At 39.0% G+C, this 16,114-nt stretch overlaps 1 protein-coding gene across 4 annotated transcripts in view; it reads right to left on the bottom strand.

Annotated features, from left to right (window-relative positions):
- The window catches only part of LOC133478387 (coiled-coil domain-containing protein 73-like), a 32,654-nt gene that overhangs the window by 15,416 nt on the left and 1,124 nt on the right, over window positions 1-16,114 (bottom strand). For all 4 annotated transcript variants that reach the window (XM_061774410.1, XM_061774411.1, XM_061774412.1 and 1 more), the window contains exons 2-6: window positions 11,702-11,859; window positions 11,530-11,605; window positions 9,465-9,602; window positions 3,211-3,282; window positions 3,035-3,106 (exon numbers count right to left, since the gene is read on the bottom strand). In XM_061774410.1, the coding sequence (XP_061630394.1) occupies window positions 3,035-3,106; window positions 3,211-3,282; window positions 9,465-9,602; window positions 11,530-11,574 (327 nt within the window). In that variant the 5' untranslated portion in view covers window positions 11,575-11,605; window positions 11,702-11,859. The remainder of the gene's footprint in view (window positions 1-3,034; window positions 3,107-3,210; window positions 3,283-9,464; window positions 9,603-11,529; window positions 11,606-11,701; window positions 11,860-16,114) is intronic.

The following is a 16,114-nucleotide window of genomic DNA, read 5'->3' as shown; positions in this document are numbered from 1 at the left end:
GTTACAGATGAGAATGGATTAGAATTTCTTGGACTAGCTGTTTCTTTGTCACAGCAAATGTCTTTTATTCTTGTAGTTATATATAGGCCTCCCTCATCAAATGCAGCTTTTTATGAAAAGCTGGAAATTTTACTGAAACAACTCAATCTTGCAAAAGAGGTGATAATAATGGGTGACCTAAATATTAATTGGGAAGTTAACAAAGTTAGGAAAAAATTGAAAAGGGTTATGGATGATATGGATATGACTCAGGTAATTAATGGCCCTACGAGAATTACAAACTCCACCCGAACTCAGATTGATCTAGCTTTTACTAATAGGCCAGATTGGATCTTGAAGCCATACAATATGCTCACAGGATTGTCTGATCACAATCTTATAATGGTCACAAGAAAATTAAATAAAAAGCGCTTCAAACCCTTGGCCACCACTGAATCCAATAGGATACCAAAACATGAACAACAAAATTTCCAAGATTCTATCCAAGAAGTAAACTGGGATGTATTACTCGCTGGTAAAAGTTTCGATGAGGATTGTTCTAAATTTGCCAACAAAATACAAGAAATTATTATACAATTTACACGGATAATTAAACTAAAAGCTAGAAAGAATGGCCTTCCTTGGTTAAACACATTTATTCTGAAACTGATCATTCCTTGAAGTTGTCGGTCAAATCAGGATACAATAGACACCACTTTATTTCACTGAGAAATAGGGTAGTGAAAGAAATGAGAAAATCTAAAACTGACTTTTTCATTACTGCTTTGAATAGTGCGAAGGGAAATTCAATAATAACCTGGAATTATATTAAAAAACTATTGGGTGATACACAAAATAACAAAACAAAACTAATGCAAATTAAATTAAATGGAAACATCCTGACGGAACCTCAAGTGATGGCTGATGCTTTTAACAACTACTTCATTGAATCTGTGTCAGAAATCTCTTCTAAGTTTGCAATAAAACAAAGGAAGGAATACCCTGCATTGTATGCAACGCAGTTCTTTACTATTACAAATATTACTGAGACCAAAGTTATCGATTTAATTCATTCACTCAAACCATCTAAGGCAAATGATGTTTTTGGAATGGACACGAACATGCTCAAAGATCTAGGTTCAACTCTTGCTACTCCTATTGCCTCAATCATTAATCTTTCAATTTCATCTGGTCACTTTCCAAAGGCCTGGAAATCTGCTATTGTTACCCCTGTCTTTAAATCCGGTGACTCAACTTCTCTGAATAACTACCGACCTATAAGCATTCTTCCGGCCATTTCCAAAGTTGCAGAAAAATGGGTGTCAGAGCAGATTGTCCATTATTTAAACAGCAGCTCCCCATCTCTCCACGCCATGCAGTTTGGTTTCAGATCCAAGCATTCCACTGAAATGGCCACATGCCTCTTCATTGAGAAAATAAAATCTTCTCTCGACAAGGGTGGAGTTGTAGGGGCGGTGTTCTTAGACCTCAGGAAAGCTTTCGATACAGTAAATCACTCAGTTCTTCTTACCAAGCTCTCAAAATTTAACTTCTCTCGCAAAGCTGTGAGCTGGATTGAATCATATCTGCATGACCGAAAACAATCTGTATCAGTTAACAACTGCAGATCAAAGTCTCTTAGGCTAACCTCTGGAGTCCCTCAGGGATCAATATTAGGCCCCCTTTTATTCAGTGTTTGTTCTGAAGCAGAGTGCGTAATGTATGCAGACGACACGGTTTTCTTTGTTCATGGTCGCTCCAAAGATACTGTTGCTGCTAAACTCACTAATACAATGTCCTGTGTCACAACTTGGTTTAGGAGTGCTGTCTACAGCTAAACGTTTCTCAAACTGTAGGCATGTATTTCACTAAAACAAATAGAGTATCACCTGACCCCGACATACTTGTTAATGGAGAAAAAAATGCAAATTGTCAGCCAATACAAATATCTTGGGTTAATAATAGATTCACAGCTTTCCTTTAAAGCCCATATTGACAAATTGTGTAAAAATATCAAATTAAACCTCACAAATTTTCGTGCAATTCAAAATGAAATGTCAACTGAAGCCGCAAAAATTTACTTACATTCAATGATTCTTCGTCACATTAACTATTGCATAACCAGTTGGTCCCAGGCTGGTCAGAATGCAAAAAAAACCATTGGAAGTTTTGTACAAACAAGTAATTAAAGTGATGGATAAAAAACCAAGGCACTGTCATCACTGTGCAATTTAAAAAAAATACAGTCTTTTAAACTGGGACAGTCTTCACATATTTGCAGATTTAAATTTGATTTATAAAGTATTGCATGATTTGGCTCCAGCTCCTCTGGCTGAGTTCATCAGCCAAAGAAACAGCTCTGAGCATGTCACTCGAGGCTCTGTCAGAGGTGACTGTCTCATTCCTCTGCACAGGAGCACTTTCAGTAAGTCAGCCTGGTCAGTGAGGAGTGCTGGTGAGTGGAACTCAGTACCTGAGGAGGTTAAACTGCTTACAACATACAAGGCCTTCACAAAAAAACTGAAAATGTGGCTAGTTAACACCTATAGCTGCCAACACTAAAAGACAAGTATGTTATGATGATTTTTTTTTTGTTATGATCAAATGATTTGTGGTTTTATTCTCTCTTAATAGTATAGTAAGTCTTTGATTATGTATCCTGTATTATATTGTCTTGTAGATGTATTTTACTGCTTTTTTATATCATGGCCAGGGGACTACAGATGAAAACAAGCCTTCTGGCTAATTCTGGCTTTTTTAACCATGTGTATTTCATGTGTTTTATGAAATTGCATTGTCCCCTTTCAAATAAACTGATTAAAATAAAATAAAAATTTATTGCAAACAGGCCACACAGACCAATCAAAAAAATAAATGTGCTCTTCTTGTGTAAGATCTGTATCTTGTTGTCCAACATTTCTGGTTTTCTGTTAATTAAATTAGTAAATCATGTCATTACCTAGTTGTGATATGCCGTCATTACACTTTCCACCAACAATAGTACCTTGTTTTCATACTTAAAAGTAGCACATTTGAAACTTATAATGAGATGTACCTGCTTTTTAACATTGATGAGAGACTCCCCATGCTGTTTTTTAACTGTTTCCATTTGGTTTTGTAAGGTCTCCTGTCATGATTGGGAGAAATATCACATCAAATGATGAAAACATTAATTTGTAATGACGTAAAACTTCTGACAAATCTGACAGAACAACTGTCATCCAGCCATACCTTTTCCCACTCCAGCTCCTGTTTCTCCAACACCACTTTACCGAGCTGATTCTCATACCGAGTTTCTGCATCCTGAACCATGGAGAGATTTATGAAAAAAATATCAGAAACTCCACAAAACAAACAAAATTGCATGCAATGTAATGTTGATCTATTTTGACAAGATATACTCTCATGACAACCTAATTACAGTCAAAATGTGTAGAATGTTGTGAAAAGACTGGGAATACAGTAGATCCATCCATCTATCTTCTTCACCTGATCTAGGGTCAGGTGGCAGGGGTAGTTACCTAAGCAGACAAGCCCAGACTTCCCTCTGCCCAGCCACTTTGTCTACCTCTTCCAGGGGGAATCCCAAGACATTTCCAGGTCAGCCGAGAGACATGGTCTCTCCAGCGTGATCTGGTTCTTGCCCAGGGCCTCCTCCTTGTGAGCCATGCCTGGAACACATCAGTAGGGAGGTGTCCAGCAGGAATACTAACCTGAAGGCCAAGCCACCTCATCTGGGTCTTCTCAATGCAGAGGAGCAGCAGCTACGAGTTTTAGGTCCAATTATTTTTAATCTATGCATGCTTCCCCTTGGGGACGTCATCAGGAGACATGGCATCCGATTCCACAGTTCCACAGATGACACACTGCACACACCTCTATCCTGATGACTGCTGCTAAGGTGCTGCTCAACGGGGAGGGGGGTGGGGGGTGTTTGGCGCAGAAGGGTCTGCCAACAAGCAACAAGTCTTGCGCTTGCACGAAAATGAAGATCACTGAAAAAGAGCCCTCAGTCACATACTCTGGGCAGAAGCCAAAGGACACACCCTCGCTGCGCTGACACCGCTCAGCTTGGCCCTGACAGGTTTGCCAGATAGGCAAACACGCAGCGAGCCTTGCGCCAACAAAAATATCAATATGCGCACCATTTATGCTCCGTCGCACGTTGCGCAGTCTATGAATATAGAGCCCGAAAAGTAAAAAAGACTCAAACACAATAGGACAATAAAAGGTTTTCCTTGAGTGGCCGATCGGTCGGCCACTGGCTTTGACGCGATTCAAAATTATAATCTCCGTTGCACAGCGTCTTCACGTCCCAGTTTACATTCAATGAAAATGCTGAGAATCTTTCCCCTAGGGTCAAAATACATTTCCGAGCATTGCCTCGCCTCAAGCCATATCAATAGTACGTAAAGCATCAAATGTTGTTTAACATAAATGCTAAACTATATTCATAATGTATAATGTGCAAGTCGATGAAAAGCATAGCTTGTGAACAAAATGTATGCAAGGTAGATCCCTTGCTCGGTATGTTCAAAAATGAATGGAGCCGGCACCTGCCTTGCAAATATCTACACTTTCCCTTTAATTCTCGCCAGCATCCTCTCTCTTTAACAGCCTGCTTCTTCCTTAACTCTAAAACTATATTTTTATGGTTTAAGAAATGTGATCAAGTACAATATATTGTATATACAGCATCAAACGCCTATACAGGCTCGCTGTTCAGGGCGTCCATATATACAATCGCTATTTGGGATGCACATCTCGTTACATCTGCGGAGCCTACCCTTCCCGCGATGCAGGAGCCAAACATGTTGAAGCGGGGTGGGTCTTGCAGAGAAAGGGTGTGGTATTTCTAAGAATGTCTGTGAACTTTCCCTTTCCGGGTGTTTTGTCTTTTGTAATTTGTTACGTCTTTTGTAAAAGTGTTTCTGCTTTTGTTAATGTGTTTTCTGAAATGTAAAAGTGTTTTGGTTTTTGTTAATTTGTTTTCTGAAATGTAAAAGTGTTTTGGCTTTTGTTAATTTGTTTTCTGAAATGTAAAAGTGTTTCAAAATTTGTTATATTGTTTTGCACTTCCAGGCCACCGTACTGTGGACATTTTTAAGTCGTTTTCACCAGCTCCTCCTGTATTAAATGAAGTTGTCTTTTGCCACACCGGTCAAGTGACAATATGCTACAAGCACACGTGGATTGCTCTCTCAATGCATGCAAGACCAGTATTGCACCTCACTTAAAGGGAATAAATTAAATAAGCCGGTTTGATTGGCGGCGAATAAAGGCAGCTGTGTTTACGCCCACTGGTGCAGATATCCCCTTTGTTTTAAATATGCCAGCTGCACGTGTGTTCGAGATTACGACAACTTGGTGTAACCCGCCCCTTCGCAGAGTTAGGCAACACACCAAATTTGCACTAGTCATGAAAACAGAGCCATTTAACTCCAGTGTGCCTCCACGCTGAGAGGTGTGTTCAGTCTGCTCACGGGGATGTCATCCTGCTGTTTCTCCAGGCCTTGGGACTGGGGGGGCTCTTCAAAATTTGGCTGCATCCTGTGACACCTCTCAGTGTGGATGGCTTCCACAGGTTGTCTTTCCTCACCTGGGTCATCAGTGCCTTGCCATGTCTCTAAACTATTAATCAATTTGTGCTGTTTATGTGTGTGCGTGTCTATGTGTGCGTGTGTGTGTGTGCGTGTGCGTGTGTGTGTGCGTGTGTGTGTGTGTGTGTGTGTTTGTTAGTGTGGGTTTGTTAGTGTGGGTTTGTTTTGCTTTTATATGTGGGGATGGGAGGGGTGGGTTCTTGTATATTTCTTGCTATTTCAAAAATCCCCGACCTGGAGACGGCACTCTACTCAACTTAGGACCATGACCTCTGATTTGGAGGTGCTGATTCTGATCCCAACCGCTTCTCATTCAGCTGTGAACCGTGCCAGTGGGAGTTGAAACTCGTGGCTTGATGAAGTAGAGATGCACCACTGAGGCTACCAAACCAGACCCCTTCAACACCTTGGATGTGTCCAGAAAGTCTGTCCACAAAGGTCATGAACAGAATTGGTGACAAAGGGGAACCTTGGCGGAGTCCAACTCTCACTGGAAACGAATCCGACTTTTACTGCCGGCAATCCAGACTGAACTCTGACACTGGTCATTCAGGGACCGAACAGCTCGTATCAAGGGGGCCGATACCCAATACTTGTGGAATACTCTCCACAGGACACTACGAGGGACACGGTCAAACACCTTCTCCAAGTCCACAAAGCACATCTAGACTAATTGGGTGAACACCCATGCACCCTCCAGAACCCTGCTGAGGGTGTAAAGCTGGTCCACTGTTCCACGGTTTACGACGAAAACCACACTGTTCCTCCTGAATCTGAGATTCGACTTCCCAACGAACCCTCCTCTCCAGCACCCCCAAGTAGAGCTTACCACAGAGCCTGAGGAGTGTAATACAGTAGATCATTAAAATAAATACATTACATGCGGGCAAAAGACGTTCTGTAGAGGATCAAATGTTTCACTGATTCATTCTTCTGTCAGTTGTATTGAAAGAGATGAGCCTTAGAAGTCGTGTGATATTTGAGGTGAGCTGCCCTTACTCTCCTTTTAAACCCTGAGAAACCATGCCGGTAAAAGTAAATTTCTCTCGATGGCCATGAGACTATGCGCATGTGGTAGCGGCATAACACCGTAAGTTTTTTTTTTTTTATAAGCTCCCATTAAACTATGGTACCAACTCAGTGCTGCAAAAAAGGAGGGCACGAGATGAAGCTGTTATTTTCCATCTGAGAAATAATCATTGTGCGTTGAAGTTTTGTGAAAAATACACAAAACCTTTACTGAACGTGTTCTTCGATGCTATTCCAAACAGACAACAACAGATTTGTTAAGAGATTATTTGAAAGTAATTTTAATAATGTCTGTTATGCAGAAACTGATGACGGTCTCTCGTCTCATTTGTTTTATTGCAGTTTTCAAGAAATGATGGCATCCCCTTTTGTCTCATCTTGAAGATATATAATTATTTGTTGGTGAATTGACAAACATGCTTGGTGAATTGACAAACATGCTTGTTTGACTGTCACATTGTGCCTTTGCCTAGATTCAACTCAAATTAAACCTTGATGTACAGATATACATATTCTGCTATATGCTCTTTCATGTAAATCTTAAATTACATCAAGTTACTTAATTTACAAATTACCTAAAATCGTTTTCACTGTCTTGTCAAAATATGGAGTACCAACAACAGGATGACAAGCTACTCCTTAACCTCTTCCTTCAGAGGAGCAGCCTGAGGAGGCTCAGACAGATTTAACAGTTAACGTGACAATAACAATAAAAATGAAATCACAACATCACATTTTTTTCTCCTTTAACCTTTAAGCACACTGAATATGTGCTGTCAGGTTGAATGTGTTTGCTTGAGGGCAGAATGATGTTTTTTTTTCGCCCCATTTCTATTTAGAAACAAATTAACTTTTTACTTATTGGTCAAGGGCCAAATAGCATGTCTGACCTCTATTCTGATGTACAGTAATATGAATCGCACTCAGATAGCCGAAAGAGACAGTTAGATCTCTTTCAGGTCAAGATAACAAATACACATTTCCTTCTTACATATAATTACAGTAAATGAACCTGTTGTTTAGATGATTTTAGTTTGTACAATCCAAAGGGTATGCTCAACAAAGTAAATTATTCCCATTTGGATTGAATATCAGGCAAGCAGAAGGTGATGTAAATCCCGATTTGGTCCAGTTAAAAATATATATATTTTGGAAACAACCATCAATCCACTTTGTAAACTTCTTATGCTCACTCATGTCACGGGTGAGCTGGAACCAATCCTAGTTGATTTAACGTGAGAGGCGGGGTACACCGTGGACTAGTTGCCAATTGAAGGGCCTTTTGTAATCAATTAGAATTTAAAAAATCTGTTCCAGAGTCGCGGCACAGTGGACGACTGGTTAGCACATCTGCCTCACAGTTCTGAGGGCCGGGGTTCAAATCCCGGCCTCGCCTGTGTGGAGTTTGCATGTTCTCCCCGTGCCCGGGCACTCCGGTTTCCTCCCACATCCTAAAAAAACATGCATGGTAGGTTGATTGAAGACTCTAAATTGCCCGAAGGTGTGAATGTGAGTGCAAATAGTTATTTGTTTATATGTGCCCTGCGATTGGCTGGCGACCAGTTCAGGGTGTACCCCGCCTCTCCTCCGGAGTCAGCTGGGATAGGCTCCAGCACGCTCGCGACCCTAGTGAAAATAAGCGGTTCGTAAAATGAATGAATGAATGTTCCAGAGTCAAACAACTGCCACCATGAACGTTTTATTAACCGTACAGGCATTGTTTTAAGTAACATTTTAACATTATGACCGGTGACAGAAATTTAAATGTAAGTCAACTGCTGTCCATAATAATAATGTTAATATATAGTAAATACATTGAACCAACATGTCTATTTTCAACTTGCAAATCAATTTGTCAAATATTTTTATTTGATTAGAAATGGGATTAATGATTACAAATCATCTAATTACATTCATTTTGTTTAATTACGATACATTTAATTGATTATTAGAAAATTATTAAATATAACTGTCTGAAATTTCCTGTTTACATGCATTAGAATCAAATCTGATTATTTTCAATTTCTAATGACAAGAAGTACAATGCTTTCGGGGTGATTTTTTTTATGTTAATATTTGTTTCCATTTCTTTCAGTGATAACGGAATGATATCGATAACGGTGATAATTTTGGTCATGATGGTCGTGATGAGAAATGTTCATACCGGTTCATCTCTATGCGTGGCTGAGAACAGGGTTTCCAAATTGGGCTTTAATTAGTTTATCAAGCAGTCTTCATGGCAAATTGAATGAAGATACCTGAACTTCATATATAGAATAAAATCAAGACTGTTTCTGCCAGGTTTGCCCACAAGAATCTGTCAACACAGGTCAACTCTAGATTAACTTCATTTTGATCAGTGAAGACAAAATCTAGAAATTGCCTAAATCCACAAACAAGAGATGAGGATCATGATCAGCAACAAAATCATACAATTTAACCAAATCATAACCAATTAACAATCCCAAAAAAAATTAAACAACTTTTTCTGTATGTTTTTCATTTAAAATATAAAATAGTTGCTTACATTTTGTGCAAATTGTGTTCTTAATCAAGAAATTAGATCCACAGTATACCTTTTGTAGAGTGAAAATGTATTAAAAATGTTTTAGGTATGCATGGCATGAAAAAGGTTTGCAACCGCTGCTTCAGACACTTATGAGGCTGACGGTTTGACGTCCAAGTTTGGTGCAACTTTTTTTTCCAGGTACAGTAAGTCTAGAATATTCAGATTGAGTTCCAAATTGGGCGACCTTTATGGCATTTGGCTTTGGAATGCACTTCATACCACTATTGTTGTAACTGGTTTGTCTGTGGTACGGTAAATGGGCAGAAATATGTTATCTTCTACTATACCCTTTGAATGTGCAGCTCCACTACAGCCTCAAGCAGATGCGTTTTAAATTCCAGCAACTGCAGTAAGATGGTTCCTCCACTTTCTGATTGACAGGGGGTGTTTAGCAGAGGCCTCTCCTGTGGAGTGACTGCTTTTCCCTAAAGGAACATAATTATTAAGCAATTAGTTACATACACAGCTTCTCAGATTTGCACTTAGCAATACACTGCAGATGTACTGTTTGTAAAAGGAACACTGTCAGGACCACAGGGCTTGATTTACTAAAGGGTTGCATGTGTAAAAACAATCACAAACTTGAAATTGATAAATTTAGCATATGTAATGTGATTTATCAAATCTGAGATAAATTGTAATGGTTGATTTTGCGTCTTTATATAATGCGATTGAAAGACAGGTGCAAACAGGCATGAACAGTGCATTTTTCAAATGCCAGAAACTAAAATTATCACAACATTGATCTAAAGGTTGACTTGGAGCCAGTCACAAGAAGGAGTCATGAATTATCACCTAGGACAAAACTTCTTTCAACTCTACAGTTTCACACATGGGTCATTTTAGCGCACTGTGACAACTGCCAGGTAGTGGCCCGTCAAATGGCAGTTTTTCAGGATTGCTGTCCCAAGTTTCAAAATCAGTGTTTGGGAGAACACATCCAATTGCCACGCACCCCTTGGGGGGCTAAATCAAACAAAACATTGCTTTTGTAAGTTTGCTAGTTTACCCAAAATTATTGAAGCGCTATATTTCTTTTCTGTAACTCAGTAACATATTTGTTTGCCTCTTCCTCTCACACTTGGAATTCCATCACACAAAACTTCATTTTACGCTTATGGCGATCCCCCAAATTTTCCATGGTGAAAACCATCAGAGCTACCCAATACCCAAAACCCTCTTTTTGTTCTCTACCACTTTTACACCTGTTGACAAGAGCACGCTCAATCTGTTGGACTCACAGTGGTTTTCAATCTTTTTACACCAAGTACCACCTAAAAATAATATCGAAAGTGAGGCAGAAATGGGTAAAAATTATATATTACATATTATTTCAAGCCACTGTAACATTACGCACTGTGCTTAAATATATAAAATTATAAATATAAGAATTCATTTAAAATGGATTGCACATAAACGTTAAATAAAAATTATACCCCAATTTTTATTTTATTTTATTTTTACAAAAAATAGTTATAAAAGATTAAAAGAAAGTGTATTCTACTTAAAAGGTCAATCCAACTGAACTGGACTTAACAAATGTACTCTACTATCCAGTAGGAAAAAAGGTCTAAGCCACATAACATACTGTATAACATAACATTATGCACGGTTTGAACATTTAACTGATTCTCGCATACCACTAGACTGAGTCCAAGTACCACTAATGGTACTCGTACCACACTTTGAGAATCACTGTGTTAGCGTGAGTATACATGCAGTTTAACACCCGCTCTTTGCAATCTTGGTAAAAGAGCACAATCTTAGTAGATCACGCACAAGTTGCCCACCGACATCACTCACGATCTTGTTAGAGTGAACACACAATTCAGTACCTGCTATTTTGGATCTTAGTAAATCAAGCCCAGACACTCATCCATGGAAACAGGGCATACTTCTGTAGTGCACTGAGATGGAGTTGTTTCGAATGTTTTAGTATATTCATCCATGAGAACAGAAGAATTATGGAAACCCCATTACATACAGTACTTAAACCAACTATGAAGTTGATGACACGCCAAGACGGATATCATTACTTCTATGACTACTTATTGTAGTTCTAATTAAGCTTTTGGTAGAAACAGAGCAAAACCACTGTATTACAGTCAATTATACAATTGTATCTTACGAAATGGCCAAACATCGAGCAATGAAAAGTATGTTTCCAGTTTTATTGAATAGTTTCAGACAGGTGTTGATTTCTTTTAAAAGTGATTTTAACTCACAGTATTTCATTCATATTGGATAGCATGATGTGAGTGAATGGGTGAATGAAAAGGGCACAGGGTGATTTGGGCCATACCGATAAACTATAGTACATGTGTGCCTCGGTGATAAGAAGTGACAACTTACAATTGCGCTGGGTGGGAGAAATCCAGAATCTGCACTGTCGTCCATGTTGCTTTAATGTAGCCCAGTGTTTCCCAATCTGAGCCAAGGCGCATGCTTTACATTAGAAAAATCTCACACCACACCACCAAACAAAAATGTCATACTAAAGTGGATAAACAGGTAAATTACATACCTTTGTACATCTAATGGAAGAGCATAGAATTGTTCTGCCTGTCACTGTACAGAACAGAACATCCATCCATCAATTTTCTATGGATATCCTTATGAGGGTCACAGGTGACCTGGCGCCCATCCCATCTGACCTTGGACAAGAAGAGGATACACCCTGGACTGGTCGCCAGGTACCGTAATTTCTTGTGTATAATGCGCACCCATTTATAATACGCACCCCCAAAATTGACCTCAAAATTTTGGAAAACCCTTCTACCTATGTATAATGCATTATTACAATGCAAGATTTTGCTTCTACCCATATGATCAAACCATGAAGTATTATCTGTATTTTGTTAGTTTTTTTTCCAAAGAGTTATTCTGAAGCTAAGCACTTTATTTGAACACGTAATACTTTTTTATTTACTTGTTCTTATTTTGAAATTCACAGCCCTATTTTTATTTAGTAAATGAGAAAATACACAATTGTGCTCATATGTTTGATTCCCCAGGCAGAATTTGTAAGATGGGTACAATTAATTAAAGAAAACATGAAGGACCAGGGGAAACACATTTCATTTTATTTTAATGGGTTTCAAATTAAACGGTCAATTATTTCAGAAAAGCATTATCACGAAGCAATACATAACCATAAAAAATTAATGATCGTTGTTGTTCATTCATCAGTCATATTTTAAAAAAAAAACAATATTTCACAAATTCTGCCAGGGTATGTAAACTTATGAGCACAACTCTACTTATATGCAGTCATACACCCCTGTCATATTGAAATGAAAGTGTGGGCTACACCTTTTTTATAACAACTAGTTGGCAGTGGCATATTGGAATGAAAGTGTACAGCTTTTTCATAAACACTAGATGGTGGCATAGATTTATAAAATGTGAAAGTTTTTTTCCATTTGCCCATATACCTATGTATAATGTGCACTATTGACTTTTGACAATTTTTTTTTGGGGGGGGGGACATTTGCATTATACACGAGAAATTACAGTAATCACAGATACATTGGCTGTAAGTAAGTAAAATTTTTTGACCAATTAAGTGATAATTTTTCAAGGTAAACCTGATGATCTCTCACTGAACACTAATATGCCACAGCACACTGGTATGGAATCACTGATGTAGACCCATACCAATGTCCCTCTGGGACAATAAAATAAAATAATTATTTCGTGAAAAAGACTGACAGACTAGACTTCACTGATGGTGTAATGGTTCTTGTGCTGACTTCCACATAGGCAGCATGGGTTCAGTTCCCACTCAGTGTTGGTGTGAATGGGACTGAATGGTTTTCTGTATCTATATAAAGTATGTGCCCTGTGATTGACTGGTGAATACCCCAAAGTCAGGAGAGGATCAAGCTCCCCGTAACCCTGAACAGGACAAGCGGTATAGAAAATGGATGGATAAATAGACTTTGGTGTTAATTTAACATCAACGCCCTGATTTTCCAGCTAATACATTTACTTACCGAGTCATCTGCAATAATTATGTCTGAATATTAAGGCCTCGTAACGTTTGTCACTTATAAAATACCTAACCTAATGGCTGTGAAATTACCATTATTTCTGTCTTTCTTTGTTTTAAACTACTTACACTATAGTGAGAGAACGCTTTTATAACCATCTAGATTAAAATGAACCACCCCATTGAGAATAATGAGGGTCAAAGCAATAACACTGAAAAGAAAATGCTCTGTCAATGCTTTTTTAAATTATCAAAGTTATTTAATCTGCCCTGCAGATGGTCCTGGACAACTGCATGTGTCCATATAAGTCAACTGACACACATGCATACACAGACACACATAATGAAAATATCATCAAGTGGGAGCTCACCCTTAGCCACTGACCTGTCTTTAATAGAACAGATTTTTTTTCCCTCTCATATACCATGCCCAGGTATCAATCATGTTGGGGGATTCAATGATCCCTGTTAGAACTGGCTAGCCTAGGATAACAAAACGACACTTTGGACCCAGGATCAGAGAGGGGAAGTGCAACCGTGTAACAGTGTTGCACGCGCGTATGAGCATGTGAGACGGAGGGAGTAAATATGAGGGGCCGTTAGGGACATTATTTAGGATTAGCTCTCACACATACTATTCAAATGCTAGCACACACACACAAACTACTGAAAGGCTCTCATAAGGTCTACTCAAAGACTTGCATACACACACGAGTCTTGCTCTCATAAGGACTACTCAAAAACTCTCATACACACGAGTCTTGCTCTCATTAACACTACTCAAACACTCTCATACACACGAGTCTTGCTCTCATTAACACTACCCAAACACTCTCATTAACACTACTCAAACACTCTCATGCACAAGAGTCTTGCTCTCATAAGGACTACTCAAAAACTCTCATGCGCACAAGTCTTGCTTTCATTAACACTACTCAGTCTCATACTCACGAGTCTTGCTCTCATTAACACTACTCAAACACTCTCATACACACGAGTCTTGCTCTTAATAACACTACTTGAACACTCTCATTAACATTACTCAAACACTCTCTTACACATGAGTCTTGCTCTCATTAATACTACTCAAAGACTCTCATACGCACGAGTTTTGCTCTCATTAACACTACTCAAACACTCTCATACACATGAGTCTTGCTCTCATTAACACTACTCTAATGTGTTCATGTGACCACGTCAATCATATTCTCGCACAAATCACTGGCATTCACGAGTGCATGTCAATCATGCTCACACATGAATAGTGTAAATCTTTTATTTGGTAGTTCAATTCAAAAACTGCAATTATAGAGATGAACTGCACACTGCACACACTAAGAGTGAAGTATTTCATATTTAAAACATGAATTATTTTGATCATTGTAGCACATAACAAATAAAAAAAATCCCCATATTGAGAAACTAAAATATAACAAACAAACAAAATAGAGAATTAATTCAAGATTATTGTTATTATTACAAAGAAATTAGGCTGGAATTTGCCCTCTGAAAAGTACTTCAGTACTTCAAATAACTAATTGTCAAAATGTATCTATCTATCTATCTATCTATCTATCTATCTCTCTCTCTCTCTCTCTCTCTCTCTCTCTCTCTCTCTATCTATGTTAAAACAAATCTCCCAAGATTTTTTTTCCCCACAAGCATGTATGCGAGCATTTGAGATGGAAATGTGAAAGGATTTGAGTATATTTTATGAATGGATTTGAGGATGGTATGTAAATAGATTTTACATGTTCATGCGAGTGTATTTGACCTGTGTGTGTGTAGACATTTGACGTGTGTATGTGTTTATATGAGTTGAAAAGGAAGTGGTTTCAAAATAAAATATGGCATTTTCCAACAGCCATAAAGTATAATAGTAAGCCTCACTTATTAAAATGGCTGCTTTTAATGTGTAAGTGCTGTAGGATATGACGTAATTGTCGGCCAATCAGAAGCCGTGTCGTGTATGACGTAGGGCTAGACTGGCTCATCTATCAAGAGCGAGATGCCTTTATTCGGACGCGGAGAGTGTTTGAGTAGTGTTAAATGAGAGCAAGACTCGTGCATATGAAAGTGTTTGAGTAGTGTAAATGAGAGCAAGACTTGTGCGTGTGTGAGTGTTTGAGTATTGTTAATGAGAGTGTTTGTGTAGTGTTATTGAGAGCAAGACTAGTGCGGATGAGAGTGTTTGAGTAGTTTTAATGAGAGCAAGATGCGTGCGGATGAGAGTTTTTGAGTAGTCCTTATGAGAGCAAGCCTTGTCGGTATGAGATTGTTTGAGTAGTCCTTATGAGGACCCTTTCAGTCGTTTGTGTGTGGGTGTGAAAGTATTTGAATAGTAAGTGTGAGAGCTAATCCTGAATAATGTCCCTAACGGCCACTCATAAGTAAACCTCAGCATCCGCCGACACAGTTGACAAAGTATTGATCACCACCCCTAAGCCATAAAACGACTATCGTGAAATAAGTCACTTGCATTAAAATGGAAGTTTTCCATCCCTCCATTTTCTGAGTCGCTTATCCTCACTAGGGTCGCGGGAGTGCCGGAGACTATCCCAGCTATCTTCGGGCAGGAGGCGGGGTACACCCTGAAATGGTTGCCAGCCAAACGCAGGGCACACATGAACAAACAACCATTCACACTCACATTCACACCTACGGGCAATTTAGAGACTTTCATCAACCTACCACGCATGTTTTTGGGATGTGGGAGGAAACCGGAGTGCCCGGAGAAAACCCACCCAGGAACGGGGAGAACATGCAAACTCCACACAGGCGGGATCGGGGATTGAACCCCGGCCCTCAGAACTGTGAGGAAGACGCTCTAACGAGTCGGCCACCGTGCTGCCAAAATGGAAGTTTTCTTTCAAGTAATGATTCTTAAGGCGTGTCATTCACTGTTCTGCAGTACCTCCACAATTACTGAAATCTATAAGCATGTAA

Source organism: Phyllopteryx taeniolatus, chromosome 5 (assembly GCF_024500385.1).
Source record: "Phyllopteryx taeniolatus isolate TA_2022b chromosome 5, UOR_Ptae_1.2, whole genome shotgun sequence".
Classification (NCBI taxonomy): Eukaryota; Metazoa; Chordata; class Actinopteri; order Syngnathiformes; family Syngnathidae; genus Phyllopteryx; species Phyllopteryx taeniolatus.
This window is presented reverse-complemented; position numbering and strand designations above follow the sequence as displayed.